A 26822-nucleotide genomic window follows, 5' to 3' on the forward strand; every position below is an offset into this window, starting at 1 on the left:
GTCCCTTCATAGAAAAGGTCTGGGAAGACTTGGTGATCTTGGCAGGTTTTATGCTTGTCTTACACTTTAGAAGGACCCTGCCCTCGGTCAGATGGGAGTGCATCCTCCCTCCGAGTCAGCGGAGGAGGAGGAGGAGAGCCTCAGGATTATGAAGGCTCCATCCGGTCCATGTAAGCTTCTCTCTATCCCTTGTCGTATTGACTCTAACATTTCAACCAAGTATTTTAAACAAATAGGAGTTGCTGAATTAATCTGCTAAACAAATACGGTTGGGGCTCACTTCCTATGAAATTTGAGATGGCTCAGAGAGTTGAAAGGTTCCATTTTGGAACACATGACAGGCATTTGTTAAAGTGATGTAGTTAATAAAATTCAGTTTGTGAAGGAAGGATGTGTTTTTTAGACCTGGAAATGCACACTCATCTGCATGGACGCTTGTGTAGGCAAACTGCTTACACACTTACACAGTCCACCCACCATAACATACAATCAAATGGAAAAGGCCGTAAATTATGCTTCAGGGAATGGATTCTGCAGAGGAGTGGGCAGGGACGTGGGGGAGGGGCTCCTCTCTTGTGAGCAGCAGAGTTGGCTGCGCGCCTCCCAGCAGTAAGTGCAGAAGACATACGCAGGAACATCTTAATCCATGGAATGAAAACACACCAGTTTCTCAGAAGAGACAATATTTACCCATTCCAGGGAGAAATCTAGGCGTCCTCAGAGAGCAGCAATGTAAAAGGAAATGAACAAACAAGTGTAAGGAAGTCTTTATCTGGAGAGCAGACAGGAGAGTCACAGCTGCTCGGGCTTGTCAGTAGGCATGAGCACGGCTTTAGGGAACACCAAGGAAAAGCAACATTTCTTTCATTGCCCATTTTATTTTCAATTATTCATTCTGTCCCTTTGTGCATGTAGATATTTGTGTGTGTATGCATGTGTGTGCTCGCGTGCGTGTGAGTTGAGAAGGACAAATGACCACACTCGCTATTATTGCTCCTTCCACCTTGTTTTTTTGAATTTCTCATCGAGACTGGCTGCCTAGCCCCCAGTCTTCTTGTCTCTGTCTCCTTAGGGCTGAGATTATTTACCTATTTTTTTTAAACTTGTGTTCTCGGGCTAGAACTCGGCTCTTCAGGCAAGCAATTTTCCAAACGAGTCATTTCCCAACCCCTTCGTTTAAGAATGCACATTTATTTGGCTCTTCTTGTAAAACAGCTTTATGGAATTTTTGTAATCTGTTTTCCCATGGCCCTACTTGTTGTTAGATTCATCTTGAATCTGCGCTTGCGTGGTGTGGTCCCCCAGGTTTATTTAGCTTAATCGGATACTTCACTCACCCCACACAGGTGTGGCCTCAGAGTCTCACTCCTGCTAAACCCTGTTTCAATGGCAGTGACTATGGGATGTTCTGGATGTCACATCTCTCTTGTGCATCTTTATTGGAGTCAGAAGTCTCCACATACCTATCCCTGAGCTCCTAATCCCCTGTGTCATCAGTCTGACTTGACATCGGGGACAACCCCAAGGATCCATCTGAGGAAGAGGCATGAGGCTTCTCCATGCTCCCTCATCCTATGGTCCATCTACTTAGGCCTTTAGTAGCATCCTAGGACAAGACGCTGTCTTCCTCAGGTGGCACTGACCTCTAGAGGGAAGATGGCTGGCTACCCTCCCCCACCATATACTTCTTGTTGGCTCTTGGACCTCATGGGTTACTTTACATGTTCTTAGGGACAGTTCTCCAAGCAGACCACCTTTAAAGAGATGGAACTAATTCAGAATCAGGAGACAGCAGCAGCCGGACAACACAGAGCTGTGTTTCGATGTTTTGGGAAAATTCCTCAGATTTCCTCCAGAAAGGCTCCTCAATCACTTAATCGTCTGCAACTGAAGATTTCAAAACAGCACAAGAATTAAGCTGAGCCATTGGGTTTGTCTTTTTTTCCATTTCCCAAGGCAAGCACATGACATGTCCGCTCATGTAAGGTCCTGAGTTTCTATCAACATTTCTGAACCAGTCCTGACATGTAGCTAGAATTTGGTAAAGGAAATTTCAGTGACGTTTTGACTACAGGCACACTAACAGGGTCTGTCATAATAAACACACCCTGTATTATTTTCTTGTAGTGTGTCTGCAATTAGCTGACAACTGTAAAGAGCATATAAAGGGCCAAAAAATGACAGCCAAGGGCTGTGATTCAATCAAGTAAAACACAACTTTCCCAACCTTAATGTAAAACATCTGGAAGAGACCATAACTTCCTGTAGAGTAAGATTCATTGGGGGGCGGGGAGGGGAGGTAGACAGGGCTTGTCTGGGACTATACCTCCTGCTAGATTGAAATGTCTGGCTTCAAAAAGTAGGGAAGTCTTAATGGTATGGGAGGTCTTGGGGGTGGGGCGACCCCTGGGTTATCAGCAGCCCAGACTATATTGTCATCAGTCTGCCTGAATGGCAGCCAAGAGCAGATCAGTTTAGAGACTGGAGAGGCTCAAGGCAGGATCTAGAGGGTCCCTCCCTGCAAAGGCAGTAGTAGCCATGGAGGAGATATGGATATATTGTTAGGTTCAAATTTCCCCAAAGCGGCAGTGCCACTAACTATGACAGTTTTGGGCTCAACTCATGCTGAACACACAAGGATTGTTGGCAGATAGATATAAAAGGTCACACACAGCATCTCTGGGAAACCAGGAAACTGGTTTCTGCCAAGAGTCACTGTCCTTATCCCTTCTACCTGGATGAATGGGGCAGCTGGGTCCCTACTAACAGGGACCTGTTTTGCATAGCAAAGTCCCCCAGCTAGCTTCCTGGCTCTTCCTGCCTCCCCTTCTTCACTGTGCCAGCTCCTCTGCTTCCCTTTTCTCTCTGCTCCTCAAAGATTGGCATTCGAGTTCCCAAGAGGTAACCATGGTAGCTATAGGCTTTTCTAGATGCTTCTGGCTACTCCCTCTCTACCACTGGAGAGACAGCCACGTACTTATCATATTTACAATCAGCCTCTTTCTCCATGGAGCAGTGCGGTTTGGTGGTTTCATTGCTCTGTCACTTATGCGTACACTGCAGTTGAAGCACTGGATGGAAAGGAAGAGATTCACACAGGTCGGGGTGATGTCAGAGGTGGGACAAGGGACCATTGTTCTAGATTAGAGATGGGGCTCACATCACCGTGTGCTTTAGATAATCTTAAGTGAGGAGTTGGGTTTTGGCCCATGGTCCTTGGTTCTTTGAACTTTTTGAATCCCGGTTTTGGAAAGCAGTTTAAAATGTTGAGTAATAGTTGTTAGCATTTCTGCTTGGCTCCCCTCAACAGTTACCTAGCAATGGCCAGGTAGGAGCCAGGAGCCAGGAGCCGGGCATATAAGGACTGTTCTGGCTTCTGCCTGCCTCTGTCTCTCTCCCTTTCCCCTTTGCATCTTCTTCCTCTCTCCCCACAGGTTCCCAGCTAGCCTCTTTCTCTCTTTCTCTCTCCTCTCTCTTTCTGTCCTTCTCTGTCCCTTTCTTTCTCTGCCTTTACTCCCTTCTCCAGACCCCCCCCCCCCAGGTCACAAATAGACTTACTTTAATACAAGGACGGTCATATGGCTGATACCTCAGGGGGATGCCTCACTCAGCATGGGCCCACTAAGGCACCCCCTCCCACCCATCATACAGAGTTTTATAAAACTTATCAATAATGAGGACTGTAGAAACTGCTGGGGTTAATATGGCCACCACTGTGGCCCTGGGCATGCTGCATAATCTCTCAGAATCTCCTTTCCCTATCAGGAGAAATGAGGTGACCATAGCCCCCTGAAGCTCTGGCATAGCTGGGAGGATCAAGCCTAGTCAGGCAGGCAGAGCACAGCACAGTGCCTGGCCTCAGGCAGCCTCGACCAGCAGAGCTGTGTCAAGAGCCTGGACTTGGGACAGGAAGGTGGATGTGGATTCTGCGTGGCTTCTGGCTGAGCTCTCAGCCCCACCTCTTCCTGGTCCTGTGAACCTGGGCAGCTTAGCAAACCTCAGCACCTCTGCTTTCTCTATTGTATAACACTGTAAGATCTTTGATGCAGAGGGCTGTATGGGGTCAGATGAAATACCAGACACGGAGATATTAAGCTTGTAAAATCAATTAGACTCAGGTGATAAAATTTATATTGTATTAGAAACTGACTGTTTCCTGCTGAAAGACTACATTTCCCAACTTTCTTTGTGGACTACTAAGTTGGTCCCACCCCTATATGGGCCTGCAGCCCATCTTCCTCTGTAGGTATTTTGTCTGTCACTCACAAAGGGTGACGAAGTTGCCCTCTCATCGTGAATAAGCAGGGTCCCATCTAAGGTTAGACCAAGAGTCTCTTCTGCCTCCTATCTCTCTACAGCTGCCTTCTGATAATTTAACAGAAGGGAAGGGAGAGTGAGATCAAGGAAAACTACAGGGATTTTTGTCTTGTAGACAGAACCAGACATATGTTAACCCACAGTCAATTAACTCCTTAGCCGATGAGGCAGCAAGTGTGATTCACGGAGATACACCAAGACAGGTGCTTTAGTGGTGCTGGCAATGGATGCCAGGGGACGATCTCATTCAACACTAGGTGAGCTTCTGCCCGTGCTGCAGTGTCCAGAATGGTGGCGGTGTCCAAGCACACGTGCTTCTTTCTGGCCCATCACCTGCCACTGACCTCACATTTAGCATTTTCTTAACTAAAATTAATACAATGTTCTTGCCAATGTGCGAAATATTTCAAATTAAAAAAAAAATAGGTGAATCCATGAAAGCCTAAACAGATGCAACGTGAGGCTGAGGAAATGGCTCAGCAGTGAAGAACACTGGCTGCCCTTCTAGAGGACCTGGGTTCAGTTCCCAGCACCCACATGACAGCTCACAACTCTCTGTCAGTAACTCCAGTTCCAAGAGAAGACTATGCCCTCTTGTGGTCTCTGCAGGCACTGCATGCATGTGATACACATACATACCTACAGGCAGAAAAGTCAAACGCATAAGATAAAATTTAAAAATCCAATTAAGCAAAACAGGGGTGGGCAGTGCATTGTTCTGGGGTGGTCCCTCTGGAGAACCTTGGATTACTGAGGAAGCAGGAGAAATGGCGGGTGAAAAAAAACGGCTTCACAGTTCCAAGAGTTGACTTCCTACACCCGCGCTGGAACCCACTGGGAATCTGCCAGGCTACACACGAAGTGTTTTTAATTCTAAAAAAAAAAAAAATCAAATGCCATTTTATTGTAAACTTCTCAGTTTATGTAGAGACTTCTCAAGAATCTTTAAAAACAAAACTCTATTTGCAGTCGTTAACCCTTCCTAGCAAAATTGTTTTTGTTCTTTTTAAATTGTTCTTTCACCAATAAACCGTCAACCCATACTTATTTCTGTCGAAGTGCTTTGTACGCTGAGAACAGGCCAGTCCCTTCCATCCCAGCACAGCACAGAGGCTTCTGTGTTCGCACACTCCCAGGAAGTCCCCCAGAGCATGTTCTTTGACATCTTATTTGTTGTAAGGGAACAATCTGATTTTGAGTCACCTGGGGCTTGAAGCGGGTGGATCCAGAGGAGGACAGCTGCCCATTGGCTGTCTGAGTCTTTCTCCAAAACAGAAACCTGCCAATTTTCTTTCACTTTGTCTCCCCTGCTGCTCTCTAGATGTAGAGTAATCCCTGCCACTGAGTCCAGGTGACCAGAGCAGGGAAGAAACCTGTGCCTACCCACAACTCAGATCGGCTGCTATCCATCCGTCATGGGCACACTAGGAAAGTACACTTGTTTTTAATAGGCTGTTACTTTCAGGTTATAAAGATTTCATGGGTAAAGACTGGCTCTATTCTTACCCTCTTTTGTATTCTCAAAGACTAACCTGGCACATAGTAGGCACTAAACATTTGTTAGATTTTAAAAAAGAAAGGATCCAAGGAATACTTTCTGTGTGCCCTTAATCCAGCCACCTATTCATGGGCTCTCTTTTCCATATTTGTATAATCCCTGGACCTTCTAACTACAAGGCCAACTAACCTGGGCCATGAAACTGGCTCATTAATGTTTCCTAGAACATCTTATGAGCTCCAATGATTTAGTCTGTAATTTTTAAACTAAATATCAACAAAGCCAGACACCCTTCCTAATTAAATTCTACTGCACACTATAGACCAATGATCGCACATCTGTCAGCAGCAGAAAAGGGCCACGGTCCATGTCAGACCTGAATATTTTACATGCATCTTCCTGGGACTCAGTGATTTTATGTGCTCTGATACAATCTACCAAATAAGCAAGCATAAGCTTAAGACATGTGGAAGTTTGGAGCCATATCTCCAGCCTGGATGTCATTCTTTGTAACAAGGACACTCTGCTTTCCCACTGAATCATGTTCCCACCATGTTTTCAGCGGGGGAGCTCAGATGGCTGTGGCCACTGGATCCCAGTGTGCTCAGCAGGCAGAACCTGTTCGACTGCCCCCTCCCCCCATTGAAGCACCCCACTAGTACAACAAGCTTACTTCTCAGAAAGCATTTTCCTATGAAATCGTGGCTGCTCTTTCCTAGAGAGAGGAGAGAGCTGTGGAGGCCAGGATGGGAGCTGTGACTTGCTGAGGCAGCTCCTGCAGCCTCTGCGGCTTTGGACATCTGTATGACCTGGGGCTTTTGAAAGCAGAATGAGAACAATACCAGGAGAGATGCCTGGTCCCAAAGTCCGCAAAGCCTCAGTGTCATTAATGATGGCAGAGGCAAGTGATCTCTTAGAGAAGACTCTCTGCTCTACTCCAGTAACTACAGTTTGATTCTATTTTTATTTAGTCTTCCAGCCTGCCAGTATGAACAGAGCTGAGAATGTCATCTCTTGTCTTTTATAGCTGCAAGATTGGAAGAGAGGGTAGGGGATCGAGAATACTCTCTGCTCAGCCACAAAATGCCCATCTGTTGTTCAGTGTGGGTCTTCCATGGGTCATGAATGCTGCACAGTCAACTGGGCAGCTTTGTAATGGGTAAATATGTAAGACACGGTGCCAGAAACAGGACAGATGGGCAGCCTCTGGGGTTGCACAACTTAGCATCTGTGGAGGGAGAGAGCTGGCTATGGTAAGGAAGACATCCAAGAGAGGTTCCCAGAATGGCTGCCACTGGAGTTCTGGGAGGGGAGAGCTCATGCTACAAGGGGCGGTAGGAGCTGGATGGGGCCCCAGAAGGGAAGCCATTCTGAAGATGAGCAATGAGCTGGCTTAAGGAAAGGGCTACTGTTGCCGAGACGCTCGCTCACTCGCATGCTGGAAGGAGGTTTTGGCTCCGTTAAAGCGGGGCTGTGAGGTGGGCTCTGACTGAGAGAAACCTTCAGCAGTTCCCATATGGAGGCTTGCAAGAGTGGGTAAGAGTCAAGCCTGGAAGTCAGACACTGCTCTTTGTCTGAGTGTGCTAGGGTCCAGGCTAGATTTGGGAGTTACACCTCTTCTGCCTTCTTACAAACAGAAGGGAGAAACCAACACAGGAAAAAAAATCAATTCAAATGTATTCGTGGGGCAGATAGGTCCCCAGTTTGCTGATCCTACAGATTTCCTAAAAGAGGTCCTGCCAGTGTTTGCTCAACACTCATGTCTTGTTGATCAAACACACAGAGGCTGTGTGTGCTGACTCATGCTCCAATTAACAGGAAGCCAGGCCTCCTCTTAAGCATCTACTGGAGAAGGCGAACCCTTTGTGGAGCAGATGGCAGGGAGCCAATAGCTGGCCTCCCCTTCCCATAACCTGCTTCGGCTTCCAGACACTGCCCTCAACTGCAGTAAGTAGGGACAGCTGGGGACAAGGGTCAAGAATCAAAGCTGCCAACCTATTTCAGTTCTCTGGCTTTAGCTTTCATGGGTTTTCTGGCCCCACTGCCCCGAGCACTTTGCAAAAGGCAAAGCAGGCCCAGGAGCATGGTGGGATCATTGTGTGGAGGTTTCACTGGAGAGTTGGTGGTAAATTCTAGCGGTGGTCAGAGGAAATTCCCAATGAACCACAACGAGAGAAGGCATAAGAGTGGGCACTTTCTTTAAAATGTTTTCCCATATTCTGCAGTAACAGGTGGGGATGCTGCAAGGGTCCTGAGAGGGTGGGCGAGCCCGGCCTAGGTGTGAGTGAGGCTTTCTTTTCTGCCTGCCTGGCCTCCTCTGCCATTCAGGATGTGAGGGTTGTTTTATCATCTTGAGACTTTTAAACACATGGAAAAGAAGCAATAGCTTACTTACATCTTCAGCCACACTATCCGACTATGCCTGACCTTGGCACAGAGCCTTGGCTGGCTAAAACTCGGATGGAAGAAATAATAGCTTAGGAGGAATGTCTGCCCAAAGGACCATGAAGTCTGAGTCTAATTGACAAATTGTCCCCTTGTCATGAGCCACTGAACACCAGCTATCCTGTGGAAACGCTTCTGACCGAGTGGTAAGAGGCAAAGGACTCCCCACCCAGCCAGTGCACCAAGCATTGGATCCAAGCATTGGATTCTGTCGCCTTTGCTGTAACCATGTGAACTGCGTAGAGACTTCTGAATTTGGACCTCAGAGTCTCCCTCTGTTTCAGGCTTACACTGCTCAGCAGAGCTCTGGGATCAGTCTCCTGAGCAGACACGACAGCATCGCCTGAATCTCACTTGCTGCCCTGTATGGTCCTGGCCAGTTTTCCAAACCTTTCCAACCACACAACGTCTAATTTATCGAATGGTTCTGGTGAGGGTTTGATGGCATGCTCAGCCCAGTGACTGCACAGAGTGGCTTTTATTTTTATTTCCTCAAAAACACACAGAGAGGAAGAACTGTGGGCTCCCCTCTCCTAGCACTCTGGGCATCGGCTTCCTCACCAGCGAATGGCAACAAAATATATACTATGTGGCGGTGATGGGGTTTTAAAGTGGAGTAATATTGAATAGGCCAAAGGGACATTTGTTAAAGAAAGTTTGCTCCAACTGCTCGCTTTCTGGCCTCTTTGTCCTCAGAAGAACACAACAGTCTTTGTAACTCTGGCAGGTAAGTACTTCTTTTAAGTACTGGGAGGCTTAAGGGATGTTGAAATGGTCAAAACGGGCATGGGGGCAGGAAGCAGAGGACCCAGGGAGATTGCTCCCTGGGCAAGGAGCTCCCAAGCATACAGTGTCTACGCTCTCCTTCTACCTCCCCAGATGGAAAATGTGGGTTTCTACCAACACTGCTGATCTCTAGTTCCCTGGCCGTCACCGAAAGTGTCAGGTATGCCAGTTTATCCAACCTGCCTGCAATCTCTATCCTGCCCTGGGACTCAGGATAATAGATGCTTCTTCAGAGAGCAGCTGTAAAGCTTCTCCCTCACCCAGGAAGCTCAATAGCCAATACTTCTTCCTCCTCATACAGGCACACACCTTGTCACTCTGGTTCTAAGTAGCTATTCATCTTCCAGGGGCTTGCTGGTAAGATGCCGGCCACCATGGCTTCATTTCCTAAGCCCTGAGGATGGCTGCTCTATTTCCAGACTATGCACATCGCTGTCTTAGAGCAAACATCAAGGCCTTCAATGCAGCCTACTTCTCCTTCTCATTCGCCAAGTTCTGCCTTACATCTGGTTCATTCATTTTACCAGGCACTGTCTCAGGACCACACACTCTGCAGTGCCAAACCTGAACTTCAAGGACAGCTGCATTTCGTCTTCCAGGTCCTGGATCACTGCCGTCCCCTTCAGCATTCACCTGAGGAATAGGCTATTCCTCTCTACCATTTGTACAGCTTAACTTCATATATCATTTGTCTTTTATGGGTCTCTCCGATAGACTTTCTGCTTTACTGAGACAGGGTCACTTCCTGCTTCACTTGTAACTGAATGGTCAGTGTCTACAACAGGAGGCTTCCCATCAACATTTTCTTCTCATTTTTTGGTGGTAGGTAATGCTGGGGACAGAACCCAGGGCCTCACAAATCCAGGGCAAGCCACTGTGAGCCACCTCCCCAGCCTCCCAGTGAGCATTTGCTCAGTGGATCAGTATTAACCCTTGCACTTTTATTTGAGGCTCAAAACTGCAGAAACCCCTGTGACCTGTTTGAGTCATCAGAATCTGCTTAGCATTCTTAGTTTAGATAATTAAGTCCAGCCCTAGTTTATTACAAGAAGATAACCAGTCACGGGGCAGGGATGGGAATGGGCAGGAGTGGGAGCCTCGGATGGGAGCCGTGGGTAGGGAGAGAATGATGGCCTTTGCTTCTGATACTGGAAAGGAGACAGAACCCATCTCTTAAAAACAGCCAGCCAGCTCTTAGGCCGTAATTATCTCCGTCTGACTTGAGAAGGATGAGCCCCACCATACTCATCTCTTTAGAGAAAGAGCAAACCAGTTAACCACCGCCATAAACACGGGGTTCCAGCCCTGGGAGGATCAAAACCAATGTAACTCCCAGATAAAAGCTCATAAGAATGCCACTATTCCGTTAATGTTTGGAGACCAAAGTCTGCGATTATTTTTTTTTTCCTTTTGGGGGATGCTGTCCTGCTAGAGCTTGTAACATATCCTTGGAGTTATTTCAGTTTGGGGGTGGGGGTAGTTTTACAAACATCCTGGCTCACATTGAGCTTGGGCGAGTCGTTAATGTTGAAATATCCCAGGAAGGACCCAGGGCATGTGGCTCCTGGGGGCTTCAACAGAAAAAAGAATCTGACCCTGTTCAGAAGCTGTCCTGGTGTGAGTGTGTGATTGGGTCACCATCTCTGGTGTCTCTACATGTGTACATGTGTCCTGTGTACATGGCTTAGAAAAGCTCAAGACTTGAAACACAAAAAATTGATATGGCAATGGGGATGCAAATTACCCTGGTTTAATCAGTGTACATTGTATAAATGTACTGTGATATCACACGCTCTACCATTGTGTATGCACTGAGCCATCATACTGTCTACAGCTGTGAATGTGCTGAGATGTTACATTGTCTACAGCTGTGTGTATGTACTGAGATGTTACATTGTCTACAGCTGTGTATATGCACTGAGACATCATATGTCTGCAGCTGTGTGTATGTACTGAGATGTTACATTGTCTACAGCTGTGTGTATGTACTGAGATGTTACATTGTCTACAGCTGTGTATATGCACTGAGACATCATATGTCTACAGCTATTCCACATTGAGTTTGCCCGATCTCCTGTGATCTCAGAAGCTAAGCAGGGTTGGGCTTGGTTAGAACTCAGAAAATAGAGTTGGCCATATTACGTTAGGCCCCAGAAATGTGTTAATTTATGTGTTAATTTAAATAAGATTAAGGGGGCTGGTGAGATGGCTCAGCAGTTAAGAGCACTGACTGCTCTTCCAGAGTTACTGAGTTCAAATCCCAGCAACCACATGGTGGTTCACAACCATCTGTAACGAGATCGGATGCCCTCTTCTTGTGTGTCTGAAGACAGCTAGTGTGTTTACATATAATAAATAAATAAAAATAATAATAATAAAGTAAGATTAAAACAAGTGCTTCGGTGTACCACCCGCTGCCTGCAGGTACAGTTACCCTTCAATGCTTTTGCCAGTTTGTTCCAGGCCCAGGTGCTGGCTTATCCTCCATCAGCTCCGAAGCCACCCACAGGCAGCACTACAACTCGCCCACAGGCAGCACTACCATCACCACCCCTGGATAAACTCTGCTCTTCTCCAGCCTCTGGAAAGGAGGCTGAAATCAGGCTCCCTCTCCCCTGTGCCACCCACCTCCTTCAGGGTCTTTTAGGAATCTGGTTGGCCCCTCCCAACACAGCTTCCAGAGGATCTAAGAGCGGTTCCGAATCCTGCCGGTAATATTCTGCAGTAGGAGGTAGCTGTTTCACAAAGTACTTGAGTTTTGGTTCTTATGTTACCAAGAATGCCACACTGACCCCAGAAAGTTTCATACATGCACCCAGAGTTAAGAGGACAGTTAGAGGGAATGGGTTCTGCTTCCACCATGTGGGCTCTCTGGGAACTGAACTCAGCAACCACCTTCACCTACTGAGCCATCCTGTTGGCCCATCATCAGTCCCCCCTCGTGGACTAATCACTGGATCTCCTACTTCTCTATTTTCCCAGTTCTTTCTACTTTTTAGTGAAGTGTGAACATATTTAAGACAGGCACTCCCAGCATGAAATAAGCCTGGTTTTCAGAATTCTGAAAGCCTCTGCTTACACACATCAGTTCTGGGTGCTAGGGCTTCGGGATCCACCTTGGCTGATGGCAGTAGGTTGTCTTAGAAATGATCTCAGGGCTGACTTGTATGGTATGTGTAACTCTGTGTAATTGTTACTATGTAATTATTTAACTTGTAACTTATTAGGTAGGTGCTTGTTACAACAAAGGTGTTGTCTTGGCTTGTGGGCAGCTATGTTTAGTCCCGGCTGGGTAGGCTGAGAGTCAGTCAAGTGCAGACTCTGAGAACAGAAGCTGACTGGGCTTGGCTTACTGCCAGGGGTCCTGTTCCACTTGGAGGATAGAGTTGGCACAGGAGGGAGAAAAGAAACGTGATTGAAAGGCTGAAGGAAGACTTAGGACATAGTAGACGCAGAGATATGTTAAGGAATGTTCTCTCAAGCAGAAAAACAGCAGAGGGGCGGGGAGGGGATGTTTGGAGGGAGAAAGGTTGTTCTTAACTGCAGATCAGCCTTTCAGAAGAAGTCTGTACTCACTGAGTGGATAATGCCTTGGAGAGCCTGGAAGCCGTCGTTCACAGGAAACACGTGGTCCTTACTGTCTGCAATCCGAGCCAACTGGAGACAGAAACACAAACACGTGCAGAGATGTGTCAGGCATGAACTTGGAAGACTTCTGAAAGTTACTATGTGCTGCACGGGTTGGGGGCACCAATGTTCTGCACCCGGAGGAACCTGGAGCCTTCAGCAGGTTCAGTCGCCCTCAGCAGTAAGGAGCCAACCAGGGACTCCAGGAGCAGACTGAGGAGGTGTCAGCTCCTGCATTTCTTGGAATCTTTTCTTTTGTAGGGGCAGAGGTAAGACTGCCTAGCTGGATGAACACACAACTTGGGGTGATGCCATTTGTAGATTTGGGGACCACTGACTTGTTTCTTGCACAAATATCTGCGGGTAAATTTATCTGAATCAAACGGACTCCAGATCTCTCAGAGCAACTCCAGAACCAGACTGAGGCCCCTGTTGCGCCAGGTGATGAGAGGGATCCCCACCTTTCACACCAGCCAAGGGCAGGCCCATTGCTTTGTTGGGCTCATGAAGCCAGAAACAGAGAACAAGGAACAGCTGACCAGGGGCCCCCAACATTCATGGCTCTGGGACCACAGAGGCCATGACAGTTTTAAATTTGTTTTTTTGTTGTTTTTACTGATTGTAAAAGTAACATGCTAATTCTTTAAAAATTTAGGGAACTATAAGAGTTAAAATGAAAGAAAAACAAGGCCTGCTCACAACTGACCTCTACTTATGTATTTCTTTTTTTTTTTCTTTTTTCTTTTTCTTTTTGGTTTTTCAAGACAGGATTTCTCTGTATAGCCCTGGCTGTCCTGAAACTCACTTTGTAGACCAGGCTGTCCTGGAACTCAGAAATCCACCTGCCTCTGCCTCCCGAGTGCTGGGATTAAAGGTGTGAGCCACCACTCACAGCTTACTTAAGTATTTCTAATTAATCCTTATTGACAGTTGGATACGTATGTTTGCTTGTTTTTTTGTTTGTTTTTGTTTTTAAAGTGGGCAGGAGTATTCTCATTGCTTTGCAATCCTGTTGCTCACTTAACTACCTCATCACTGAGGATACTGTGCCATGGTCCCGAGCCACATGGAAGAGCTCTTATTCGGGACGTCAGCAGCTTTCTGTATCTGGGCACACATCTCCAGCTATTCTTACGTTTTGGTATTGAAAATGCATTACATTTTTAAGGAGCAAAGAAAACCTGTCACTTGAAAAAGAAAGTTGTACTTGTCAAACTGAAGTTTTTAGAGAGTGTTCTAAGTGAATTGAGAGCCGTGATAACACCATGGTGACTTAATGTTACCTAGAAAGTTAAACAAGAGAGGTGTGTCCTGGGTGGTCTGTATTAAGACCCCAGAAACCTCAGAAAAAGATGCCAAATTCTTCACATGGTCAGAAACATCTTCTTACTGAGCTTCCTAGAGAAACACCCTACTTAAGGGCTGTGTATTCTGCAGGTGCCTGCTATGCTGAGTGCTCTGTGTTCATCCTTCCCAGGCAGCCCATTTCCAAACAGAAGGAGAGCCAGGTTCATACCTGAGTTTCATTGAAATCCTTCACGCCAACGCAGTAAACAATCGCACCAAGGTCTCGGGATCGGTTAGCCTGTGTGGAGGAGACAAAGGATATTAAAGGGAACCATAGAGGCAGCCGTCCTCTCGATAGAGACTGCCATCAACCGTGGGGTGTTTCCTGAGCACCTACTGTGTGGCAGGTGACACCGAAAAGGAGTAAGCTAGAGCCCAAGGAGCCTGGACTCACTCCATCAAGGGCTAATGTAAAGCATGTGGACCAGAGGGCGGTGGTCACTTTAGGGTGTCCCGCCAAAGCTGACTTGAGGGACAGCCCTAGAAGATGTGGGAGGAAGGGGGGTGACTGGGGCAGATAAACCCCATCACATGTCCAGGCTGAAGTAGGTTTTATTGGCATACCTTTTTTTTGCATGCTTGGGATGGCAACAAAGTATTACAAATGAATGTGGCTGTTGGCACCACATATCCCTGTGAGGATGTTTGACTTCACTCTGTAAAGTGCTCGGGGAATTAACTGTGGTCATCTGTGCAGAGCTCACCGATATTGTGATGTTTCTAAAGTCAACATCGTTTATGAACCAGACCTTTCTCACAGCCACAGAGTAAAGTGGTTTAGTGGTACGTTCATATCTGAGCAGTAGCCAGCATCTTCTTGTCATTAATCACTGACTTGGCAACAAACTGAAAAATCTCCAGGTTTTGGCTTAGTGTTCTATTTGATTTATGAAAGGTACTTTGATTTGCTCTGGCATTTGTTTTCCAGATTTCCTGTATTCTCTCCTGAGCACAGGAACACATGGAGCTGGTGCTCAACAGATGAGGAACATAAGCATCCGACGCCCAATGTGTGCATACTGGCTTGGATTATAACGTCTCCCTTTGTGAGAAGCTCAACCCATTTGTTTCTCACACTGACTTCTAGAAGGGACAGAGCATGTCTCTTCTTCTTTACGGTGGAAATAGTTCCTGTTGCATTCAGAATGAAATGCGACACGGTCCAGCCAACCTCATCTAAATCAAGTCTGGGACTCCTCTCCTCCAGCTAAGCTTTGTGGGGGTGTCACAGAGAAGGGAGGGGAGTTCGTGTTCTTTCTGTCTTCTCTGGGAACCTTTCCCCTGTTGGCATCAGCCCACCGAGCTCTTTCCAAGTCTGTACGTGCCATATACCTAAAATCACTCCCAGCTAACGTCTGCTTTCAACTCATCATTTGTTTGATTTCAGTTCTTTCCTTATTAGGCCCTTTTTTCACTTGATCTGACAGTTATTTGGTGCCTAAATAAGCCGCCTCACATTCCACTGCATAGTTTTAAGTTTAGAGTACAGGAACGTATTGCTTTGCAGATGCTTAGGGCATCTGTCATGTTAGTTTGTGTTTCCCATGCCAGGCATGTGCTCATGGGAGAGAGAAACAAGGAAAGCATTTCATGGGAGAGCCCAGCAGCTGTGCCTTGCTCTCTTGTGTGTCTCTACTGCACGCCAGTACAAGCTCGGAATGAGCAAATGCACTACTTCACACTTGTGGATGGAGTTCAGTTTAAACCAAACAGGGGTCAAAAGAGCCAGGGAACTGTACTACTGCCATTAATGTCTTCCAGTACCCACCCCACCCCCACTTCATATCTGTTTCCTTCTGTATAAATTTCTACCTGAGTCTGAGCGAGCCCACGTCTGTAAGGAGGCTTCAATATATCTATGGTCACATACCAGTGACCACACCTCTGAAAAAAAATGACCATCTCTTTCCAAATAGCCATCAACTGCCAGTGGTTCTTCAGTGAGGGAGAGAGGCCTTTGGGCGGCCCTTGTCTTGGGGAGTAATGCTTGAAAGCATAAAGAAAAGGCTGTGGGAGAGCTGGAGAGATGGCTGGGCAGTTGAGAGCATGCAGTGCTCTTTCAGAGGACCCTGGGTTGATTCCCAGCGCCCACATCAGGCAACGACTAACAGCCAACTGTGACTCCAGCTCTAAGGGTATTTGACGCTGTTGGCCTTTGAGGGCGCCCTCACTCACATGGTGGCACACAGCCATCCATAACTCTATTTTGTAGGGATCTGGCATCCTCTTTGGACTGCTACAGGCACCATGGTGCAATACATATATGTGGGCAAGATATTTATACACAGAAAATAAACAGATGCTTTTGTAAAATATTTTTAAAACACAGTGGGGGAAAAAAAAAAACCTTAGAAAAGGAAAGTGAAGGAGCACTACCGAGGACTGGAGAGTGCTCCACCCGGTGCCTGCTCATAGGTTTCCTGGACTGAGCATCTGAATGTTACCCTGGCAGATTGGCTCTTGTGCATCACAGAAAGCTCTCTCTCCTCTATGGCTTTAGCAGAAAATATGAGGGAAAAGGGAAAAAATTGGTACAAAAAACAAAACAAAACAAAACAAAAAACCAAAAAAAAAACCCCAAAAAACCCATTTATTGTTTGAAATGCATGCATGACATTTTTAACCTGCTACAGTAATATAGTGCCTTTGATAGTGCATCTTAGACCTTTTTGAAAGGAGGAAACTGTTTTCCATGTGTAAGACACGAAAATTGACTTTAAAAGTGAATTATTATGATTATTTTTACATATGTAACACTTTCATTCAGGTTTTTTACCAACAACGACTATCGGTTTTGTCTGAATACAGAGGGGGGTCCTGGTCTTCACACAAACGCCATGCACATACTACACACTCTAGCTCTGAGCTGAGGGCTAGGTCCCGTTTCCTCCCTGAGACCCAGTGGCTGCCACTCACCTCCCTCTCTGAGTAGAAGAAGAGGTCCTCGTGCAGCTCCCCATCCGTCAACGCGATGATGACGCTCGCCGTCCTGTATCCTGCTCGAAACAGCAAAGACCCTGTCAGTCATCCTGAACCGACAGGAATACCCTCCTCACACCTGAGAGTTTATCTCTTTATGAGCCCAGTCACTGAAAGTGGATATGGTGGCCATCAGTCTTGTTTTGTGTGTGGAAGAAACTCCAGCAGGAAGAAAGCTCTGACTACTGGGTTCCCCAGCTTCATGTCGACAGATAGGTCTGTCTGATGACACGGGAGCTGAGTCAGTTCCAGTGATGGTCAGGAGGCCTGGGGCCCATTCTATGCTTAGTCTGTCCTGGTCCTCCTTGAATGTCACAGCTGGCCACATCATATACCACACTTGGACGACAATATGCCAAGACATAATATTATTCCGAATCTGCAAGCTGACCAGAAGTATTACAGCTGTTGGAAAAATCTACTGGGCTGCTTCCAATATTGTTTAGACTTCCAGTAACAGTACTTAAAATTGATTTCGCTCAGCCTTTCCTATTTGTTGCAGTTGAATTACAACCAAGCAGGAAGTGGCATTAGGAGGAAAGTCCCCACAGTTATAAGGAATCTCACCGAAGAGATCCATGGGACATACTGGAATGCTCTCCATGAGGGGGGAGGGGGGCTAATAAAAACCCCAAAATGATGGCAACTATTACATTTCTCTTTCTAAGGCTTTATTAAGCATACTCTATGCATTTATATTTAAGTGAAGGGAACTTTAAGCCAAACTTGATCTAAATATCAGATCCAACCCCAGGAGCTCAGAGAGAGACAAGATAATTAAATCTGACACAAAAACCCAAGTCCTTACCAACCCATCCAAGTATTTATTAACTTACTGAATTCACCATGCCAAACTATTCCTGGGAATTGCAGCCTGCAACCATATTGAGATCTTAATTGTTTTTTTTTTTTTTATATAACGTTTCCTGGCACAGCATGGTAGAGTTTGACTTGATATAAGCCATCTTCTCAGGCATTCCCTCATTTCCCTTCTTCGTGATAAGCGAATGCACAGGACTTATGGACCACGTTGCACATGAACAGTACGATATGAGGCACTTCATAAGGTAGCTTCATGCCAATCTTACCTTGACTGTTCTCATAGTAAATCTGCTCACTGGCCTGAAAAACACACGGAGATGCCATTAGAGCGACCGTAAGCTACACCGCGCCGCTTGCCAGCCCAGCAGCATGCATATGGCCCGAGGAGCTGGTGTTCGCAAGCAGCCAGGGCTGTCTGACTTTTAATGTGACTTGCCCAGGTTTCACTCCACATGCCAGGGCTGAGATCCGGTAAAGTGACTATCATAGCTAAGTCGGCTAATTGCTGACACGGGTGGAGATCTTCTTCGGAGTCTTGGAAAGATTTTCCTTAAAGTCAAAGGTACTGAAATTCTACCCCAGCCATTGAGGCTGGCAACCATGAAGATCATTTTGGGAACTGAGGGGCCTTGTGTGTGGCACCATTTGTGAGGGACATCTACACACTGGCTAATGAACTCTTCATGAGTGTCGGTTAAGGAGAAGCAGCCTTTTTCTATTCCCTTAGTTCTTTTGAATGTAGTTGTTGGTGAGTGCATGGGGGGAACTGTGCTCTCTTCCCCTAACGCACCCGTTAGATCATCAGCTATCTCTACGTGGGTATCCCAGCGTGATGCTTTATATTCGAGAGTTTAGAACTGTCCCAAAATTACCCTCTCGAATCCTTCGTGCATGTAAGTGTCTCCTCCTGGCAGAACTTTCTGGAGCTCTTCTAGGCCTTGTCGGATCTGTTCCCTGAAACCCAAAAGTATCTTGTTAGCCTCATGGGAGTATTTTCACCTTGCTGTTGACAGCCATATGCCCCAGTTTGCTTTCCACGAATATGCTGGATTGCTCCGATTGCTCCCCAGAACCGCCAGAGGGAAAAGTCTCCCGCTAGGCTCAGCCACAGCTGGAGCAGGATAAGTGAGATTTCAACCATGAGGAACCTTTCACAGGAACCTCCATTTGCTTTTGAGATTTTCCTCTTTGGTAACACGGACCAAGCTTTCTTTCTACATTGGAAGTGAACCTTAAGATGTTCTTGCTCCTATTGAGACACACAGCCACCCAGGTGAACACACAAAGGGCTTCATCCAGAGAGTGATGAGCACCAAGAAACCAGGAGAAGCCAGAGAAAGGCCATCTTGAGGATTCGGCTGGGAGGCATCCCAGCAAATGGTGCCGAAGGAAACTGCGCCGTCGGCTTCGAAAGTAAAAAAGAGCACGTAGGGTCCATACATCCCATAGACACAGGAGTGGCCGACAGCTATGTGTCTTCCTCTGTTTAGTCATGGTGGAGGCAGGAAAAGGAAGTGGCACAGAGGATAGGAGAGACCTGGAGTGGCATCAGGGCCACATGGAGTCTTGCTAACTACTGTCTGGGGGGTGGGGGGTGGGGTAAGACGCCCACTTACGTTCCTATCTCTGCAGCAGCACTGTACCGTGCCAAAACTTCTGAGAGCCCTAATCTCATTTGTAAACCACAAGCCTGTGAGAGGGGTCAGGATGGCCTTCCTTCTGCTTCAGTTTCATGGCAGAGGTGGAAAGGTACAATTTAAACTAGGAGGAAAGAGCCTTCGAGTCAGTGGAGACGCTAACATTATTCCTAGCAAACCTAACACACCAAGTTCTGCTTAAAGGTCCTGATTTCACCTCCCAATAAGCCCTCAGTGTGGGTGCTATTGCTTCTGCATCAAAGAGAAACACCTTGGGTTCAAAGAGGGCGAGTGTCTACCCCTCAGAGACTGGAAGTCAAAGATGAGTCTCGCGCACGCACGCACGCACGCACGCACGCACGCGCGCATGCACGCACGCACGCAGGCACACGTGGTTTTGCTGAGAACAGGAACACTCCAGCCTTCTGGCGGCTCTTTGGTTCCACTACTAAGGACACCGAATCACAAAAAAGCCCAGGGAACCTGTCCAAGGCCTCACAACTAGCCAGTGGCAAGGGTAGGATTCGACCCTAAAAATCCTCCTATGAGCTGCACTGATAAGCTTTCTCTTGGATGGATGATCCAATGCATAAAACACCACCTGCTCATCCTAGCAATTGTTTGGGTAGGAATTCTAATGAAAAACACGAATCCTGCATGAGAAGTGATGCGGCAGGAGGCCTGGGTGGGGCTGAGGAGGGTAGATGATCAGGCTGTCAGAACATTTTATAAAGTGGCTTGATGAAAGGTCCCGACACAGGTGCCCACTGTTGCTACTCTCGGGCTGCTACTCAACGCTGTGTCAATCAACCTTTGGGAAAGGTGCAGACTATTATCTGACGCTTTCATCAGAGCCCAGCTGCCCAAGGTGTCCTCAAAACGTTTAAGCCTCCATGGATTGTGGCCTGACTCCTTAGCAAACTGTGTTGGTTTACCTCCAAAAATATCTAGAAATGGACTCACACCCACCCAGCAGCACTAGGGGCCTCACCACCACCTGACCTTGCAGAAGCCACTGAGACAATACCTGCCCCTCTGCCTCCACTCTCACTCCCTCTGCATGAGGCTGCCAGAGTCTTAACATGAAGATCAAAACATACCACTCTTGCTTCTGCTTAGGACCCTCCCATAACAAGTCATTACACCTGAGGGACCCTCCCCCACCCAGTGGCTTTGCGAGACCTACAAGTGTGACTACGGCCTTCCTGTCGAACCTCATCTTTCACCTGTCTCCACTGGCCCTGCCTCAGTGTCACTGGTCTTCTTGAGCTCCTGGCTTTGACAGACCGTCTGCATTAGCAACCCGTATAGACCGACCCATTTCTGGTCCAGGCCTGTTTGGGTCCCTGCTATGTCTTGTAGGTCTTGTGACTAGAAAATAACAGGCATCTAACAAAGTCTTGTGAAGTGGTTGGGGGATGAACAGGTATCCCTCCTGCCAGTGATCTCTGGAAGAGATGAGCCTCACTTGGACCATGTAGAGGAAGGCCAGGCTTCAGTGGGCCTGGCCACCCTCCATCCCTAGGACAGATGTGGGCCTTGTGGTAGAAGCCATTCTCTGTGCTGTAATCCACCACCTCCAATATGTCAGCATCCCCTCCAAAAGGTGACATTTCAATGGTGTTGTTTGGTTGTTTGACGAGAAGGAAAGAAGGAGGTCATGCTTTGGTAAGAGAGATAAGAGATGAGAGCAGTGTTCCCTCGGGATGGGGTAAGGACCAGTGGCCACCTGGCAGAGCTCTGTCCTAAAGATTGGCAGTTCATGAGTTCCCAGCAACAGAGGCAGGAAATCAAGAGTCTGTTCCTGAGCATACTGAGATAACATCTTCAGGATCCTTCAAATAGCTGGGAGGAGGGGCAGCCATGGGGAAAAAAGACTATTTTCTGAAAATTAGATTGGATGTTTACAGTTCTAAAATACCCAAACAGAAAATGTGCTGGGAGTGTGGGGAGAATCCTGGGGCACTATGGTACTTGACCTCAAACTATACTACAAAGCCATAGTGACTAATACAGACAGGTAGACCAATAGAATACAGTAGAAGATTCAAAAAATAAACCTTCACTGCTACAACCACCTGATCCTTGACTGTGTTTAAAAAACAAACAAACAAATAAACAAACAAAATATATTGAAGGGCTGGAGAAAAGTGACATTGGCTAAGAGTTTAGAGTTTGGTTCTTAACACTGATATCAGGCAGCTCACAATCACCTATAACTTCAACTTATTAGAATCTAACTCCCTCTTCTGGCCTCTGAGGACACCTGCACTCATGTGCACCCCCCATGCACATAATTAAAACAAGTCTTTAAAAATACACCGGCAATAGAGTTCTTATCACAAAGGAAGCTGGGAAATGCATGCACATGTAGAAGGATAGCATTTGATCCCCACCTCTGTCAGGTACACAAATCAATCCAAGATGGGTCACTGGCTCACTCATAATACCTAAAACTAAAATTACAAAGAGGCGAAAATCCCTTAGCATATAAGCAAGACAATGGGCTCCAGCATCTCAGGAAATAATAACAAGAACAGGCTAATGGGATCATATCAAACTAAAAATCTTTATAGCAAAGGAAGCAACTGAGCAAAGAGATAGCCTAACAGGGGAAGACTTTGGCTAGGGAGTCACCTGACAGGAGATTAATATCTAGACTGTAAAGAAAAAATATAAAAACAAAGAAGAAGTAATCCAATCAACAAACAAGCAAATGAATTTTACAAACGAAGAACTACTGAAGGCCAAGACATGCCTGAAACAATGTCTTCCTAGGCCACCGGAAGATTCTGTCTCACTAAAAAAATGACAAATGCCAGCCAGGATGTGGGGAAAGAGGAGCCCTTCTCCACTGCTGTGGGACTTTAGACAGTAAAGCCACTGTAGAAATTGGTACAAGGTTTCTCACACAACTCAAAAGCTATTCCACTCTCAGGTAACACCTGAAGGAATCCAGTCACCATGCCATGGAATGCGGGCACAGCCAAGCTTATGGCTGTACTGTGCATGACCTTCAGGAGAGGGGAGCTGTCCAGATGTCCACCGAGAGATGGATGTATGGAGAAGATGAGGCACATGTGTGCAAACACATCATAAAGAACAGATGTCATGATCAAGAAAATGGATAGAAAGAGATGGTAACGTAAGTGAGATGAGCCAAGCTGAGGAAGGTAAAGATGGCGTGTGTCTGCTCCTGTGTGGAAGGCGGAGGAGAAGAACACGGAATACTAAAAGACAAGGTGGCTCTTAGGGCTGTGGGAGGGGGCGAAGGGGGAGGAGTGGGAAGGTCAGAGAAAACACTAGAGGGGACGTATGGCTAAGATGTGTTACATGCAAGGTGGAACTCAGTCTTTGAAACTTATTGGATGCTAATGGACAAGTGAACAGCCTTCTTCTTCGGTTCAGAATAGTGAAGTCTGGAATATTCCGGGTAGCACTAAAACCAGAATATTATGCTAACACGAAGCTTAAAAAAGAAAGCTTTAAAAAAAATAGCATGTTGGGAATATGGAAACAGTTCCTTGGCAGGTTTTCCTTCTACCAAATAAAGTATGGGAATGGCGGTATTTTTCTTCTCAGCCTATTTCTTTTCCTTTACAAAGGTTTTCTTGAGCCAGTGTTCTCAGTATCTCCCTTCCTCTCTCCTTCTCTCCCTCCCTTCATCCTTCCTTCCCTCCCTCCCTCTGTCTCTACTTTTCCCTGATCCACCAGTTTTTTTTAAACTGGTCACATGTTTTGTTGCCTGTCTCAACACTCCCTGCTCCTTTTCTAAGTCCCCACAATCTCTAGACATCTGAAAAGAAAAGGTGGCCTGGGAATTGTGGGTCTGTTCTGACACTGGGTCACCAATTGCTCAAGGGTGAGTCCTTATGTTGTCTTAGAAACCCGAGGAGTGGGGAGTAGGACCTTTTCCAGGGTGATAACCTCTCCAGAAATTCGACTGTGAGTGCAACATTAACTTCCTGGGAAACGAGTGGCCAGGAATCCTACACAAGAGGCTGTTATTAAAATGTCCCATTTTCTTTGGTGGTTTCTCTGTCTGCCAGCGTTCCTTCTTAGGAACTGGGGGTTTTCAGGCCACGCCTATTTTTTTCCTTTTGCAACACATGACACTTAATGGGTGTAGCGCAGGAAGCTGATAGATGAATCACTCGTTCATACGCCGCTACATTATTCTCTAGCAAATCCACGCAGCGGCAGAGTGGGGGATCTCTGGGCTGATGGGTGGGAAGGATCAGTCACAGTGCTCTGTGGACTTGAGAATGGGGTCGTAGTCGTGCTGTGGCACTCTGGTGATGTCTGCTGACGAAAGCCATGAAGGAACAGCACAGGCGAGCGTGTCAAGGTGCACATCCCACGTATCCCCTGGGCAAACCTCCTCAGGGTTACACAACATCCGTTTTATTTTTGCTGTTCTGTAAAAATGACCTCCACCACCTAGAGATAATCCAACATGAGGTCTGCACTGTCAATGTCGCAGCTCTCTGTGAAGGGGTGGCTGTGGATTTGGACTGTCCCCAGATGTCTTGTAGCTGTTGGCTCTGGGGCCTTGACTTCCACAGTAACCACACAGAGCTGTTCATCACACTGCAACGCTCTCGGCACTTCCAGGTGGCCCGTGGCTGCAGCATGACAAATGGACCCACACAGGTCTGCTGTCACTTTAGCACCATCATGTTCTAAAATGAGCGGTGGCGATTTGCTTATTGCCCACAAGATGGTGGCTTCTCCAGGCTCCTGTCTAGGCTTGGCAGAGATGATGAAAGATGAGGTGCTTGCTCGAGGGAAGCTTCTCCGTGGAAGAGCTGTTTTGAATGGTGACATCCCATTGTTGGTGAAAAGCCTATCCTGATAACTCCTGGACCAGCACCAATTCCACTACCTGGCATTTGCCAAACATATCAGCAAGCCCCCCAAGTGGGCCCCTATCTAGTTGGGTCTGAAACAAATGGTGAGAATTTGAATTGATCCCTCATACCATAGTATTGAAATTAAGTCTACTTTATTTATCAAGTCATGCTCATGCCCTGATTTTATATACTTGTATCTATCAATAAACATTGTGATACTTGAAAAAAAAGAGAGAGAGAGAAAGAAAAGCTTCTCCAGTCTCTTACTGAGTTGATTTCTAGGAAAGACCAATGCTCCTTTGTCTTTTTTTTTTTTTTTTTTACCTCTACAGCAAGATCTTCTTTCCATTCCCGACAATACCTGTAACTTGCATTTTCTCTTCACTTTCATAAACCAATCTTCCCGAAAGTTTATCATCACTCTTCTAAAATTCTCAGCTCAGAAATGGCTCTTGTTTTTTTTTTTCCTACTTACTTTGAATTTGGCAGGCGCTTCCTTTTGAGCTTCGTAGCGTAAACAGCCCAGTTATAGCTGTTGCCTCCTTTACCCTTCTCTTCCTCAGAGGTGCCTTGGCTGTTTCCTAACTCCTCCCACTCCCTGGTCCTTGCTGTCTCCCACACACTGGCCCTAGCTGTGTCCCACAACTGACTCTTGGGTTTTCATTATGAGTCAGCTGGCAACATTAACTAGCTTTCTTTCTTCTGTTTTCTTTATCCGTAGCTCACCTTCGACATAATCTTTGGACTTTGCCTAATAAACAGTTTTTATTGGAGAGTCTACATTGTGTAACATTTATATAGCCATCTCAAGTTTTGTGATTAATATTTGCACGATGCATATTTTCTCTTCCTTCCCTTAGCCTATGGCTATGATCTATTTCATGCATCTCTTGTGAGTCATATGTGTAGAAGGCTGCTCTGATGATGTCCCACCCTCCGGTCCCCCTGCTCTGATGTCCCTTTCCATACTGCTTTGCACTTGACTCTGTGACTTGCTTTAGCCTGGAAGACATCAGCAAACACAATACCCAGGGCTCTGAACTCTGGGTTTGGCATCTTGAAGTGTTGTAGGCTTGGGGGACAGCATGTGGTCTTCCAGCCTTCTGAGAATGTCCCAGATCCTGGTTGTTGTTTTGTTTGTTTGTTTTCCTACCTGGAGTATTTGGAAAGAGTAGCCTCCAGTGCCTCAGTTGGAAAAAAAAAAAAGCCCCCTTCCAGACTGCCTGGAGGCAACTCTGTAATTTTCTTGATTAATGATTGATGTTGGAAGGCCCAGCCCACTGTGGGTGGTGCATCCATGAGGCGTGAGGTTCTGAGGGGTCTAAGGAAGCAGTAAGAGCAAGCTGTGGAACAACCATAAGAAGCTTTCTTCCATGGGTCTCTGCTTCGGTTCCTGCCTCCAGCTCCCTCCTTTAGTCCCTGCTGTGACTTCCCACAGTGACACAGTGCTCCAGAGAGTAGTAAGATGACAAGATGTTTTTTGTCATGGTGTTTTATCACAACAAGGGAACTAAGACTGAGATGTTGTAGTGGTTTGAATGTTTGGTCCAGAGAATAGCACTATATGGAGGTGTGGTCTTGCTGGAGTAGGTGTGTCACTGTGGGTGTGGACTTTAAGACCCTCTTCCTAGCTACCTGGAAGCTAGTTATCTGTTTGACTTCAGAACAAGAGGTGGAACTTTAAGCTCTCCCTGTGCTCCTGCCTTGATGATAATGGACTGAACCTCTGAACCTGTAAGCCAGCTCCAATTGAATGTTGTCCTTATAACAGTCACCATGGTCGCTGCAGTAAAACCCTAACTAAGACTGATGTAATACCTTTTGTAACTGAGGCCATTCCTCAGTTGGTCCTCTAGAGCTCAGCTGCATGAATAGTCCAGGAAAGTCGTTGTGTTTAATGACACATGGCTCTTGCTTCTTTCTCTGGTGGGGACTTTCTCAGTCTTGTGGTTGAAAGACATCAGTCACCTTCTGTTGAATGTAACTGTCGACACTGTTGGGATGAACTCTGTTGTCTGCAAAGGCCAATCTGCTGCTTCTCTTCTACATTCTTCTGTTTGATCGAGAACCTCCTGATAGCTCACCCAACACCATTCACTTTTACAGACACAGCTATCTGTTGCCGGCACCTCTTCCCCGTCATCTCCCTTTCGTTTGTTTGCTTTTGCAGCTGACCAGTGCCTTTCAATGTGCATCCTTATCTTACGAATTTTATGCATTTACCCATATAATAAAATACTTTACATCAGTATCATTCACTCTAATCTTTTGCTACCATTCTAACATAGTTCACGTATATACTGAGGAGACTCTAAAATAGAGTGGACTCCTTACTTCTGTTGGGATGCATCAGGGTGCCCAGGAGATTCCTGAAACCTCAGGCAGCTGCTAGCCTTCTGTATACTTCCTTCCGTCCGGTGGTGCTTACAGTTTCAGCTCAGTCCTACTCATGACTCTGACTCCATCCCTTGCTTTTAGTGAGGTATGGGTGGCCCTGACCCCAGGAGATCT

General features: G+C 46.5%; 1 protein-coding gene and 1 long non-coding RNA gene across 3 annotated transcripts in view; one reads left to right on the forward strand and one right to left on the reverse strand.

Annotated features, from left to right (window-relative positions):
- Positions 1 to 26822, reverse strand: part of Antxr1 (anthrax toxin receptor 1) — a 201957-nt gene that overhangs the window by 136212 nt on the left and 38923 nt on the right. For both annotated transcript variants that reach the window (NM_054041.2, XM_006506564.2), the window contains exons 4-8: positions 18694 to 18775; positions 18088 to 18121; positions 16937 to 17016; positions 14190 to 14258; positions 12623 to 12703 (exon numbers count right to left, since the gene is read on the reverse strand). In NM_054041.2, the coding sequence (NP_473382.1) occupies positions 12623 to 12703; positions 14190 to 14258; positions 16937 to 17016; positions 18088 to 18121; positions 18694 to 18775 (346 nt within the window). The remainder of the gene's footprint in view (positions 1 to 12622; positions 12704 to 14189; positions 14259 to 16936; positions 17017 to 18087; positions 18122 to 18693; positions 18776 to 26822) is intronic.
- Positions 12701 to 15389, forward strand: Gm34170. Its single transcript, XR_377809.2, has 2 exons — positions 12701 to 12942; positions 14949 to 15389. It is a non-coding gene; the product is annotated as a predicted gene, 34170 (long non-coding RNA).

Source organism: Mus musculus, chromosome 6 (assembly GCF_000001635.26).
Source record: "Mus musculus strain C57BL/6J chromosome 6, GRCm38.p6 C57BL/6J".
NCBI lineage: Eukaryota > Metazoa > Chordata > Mammalia > Rodentia > Muridae > Mus > Mus musculus.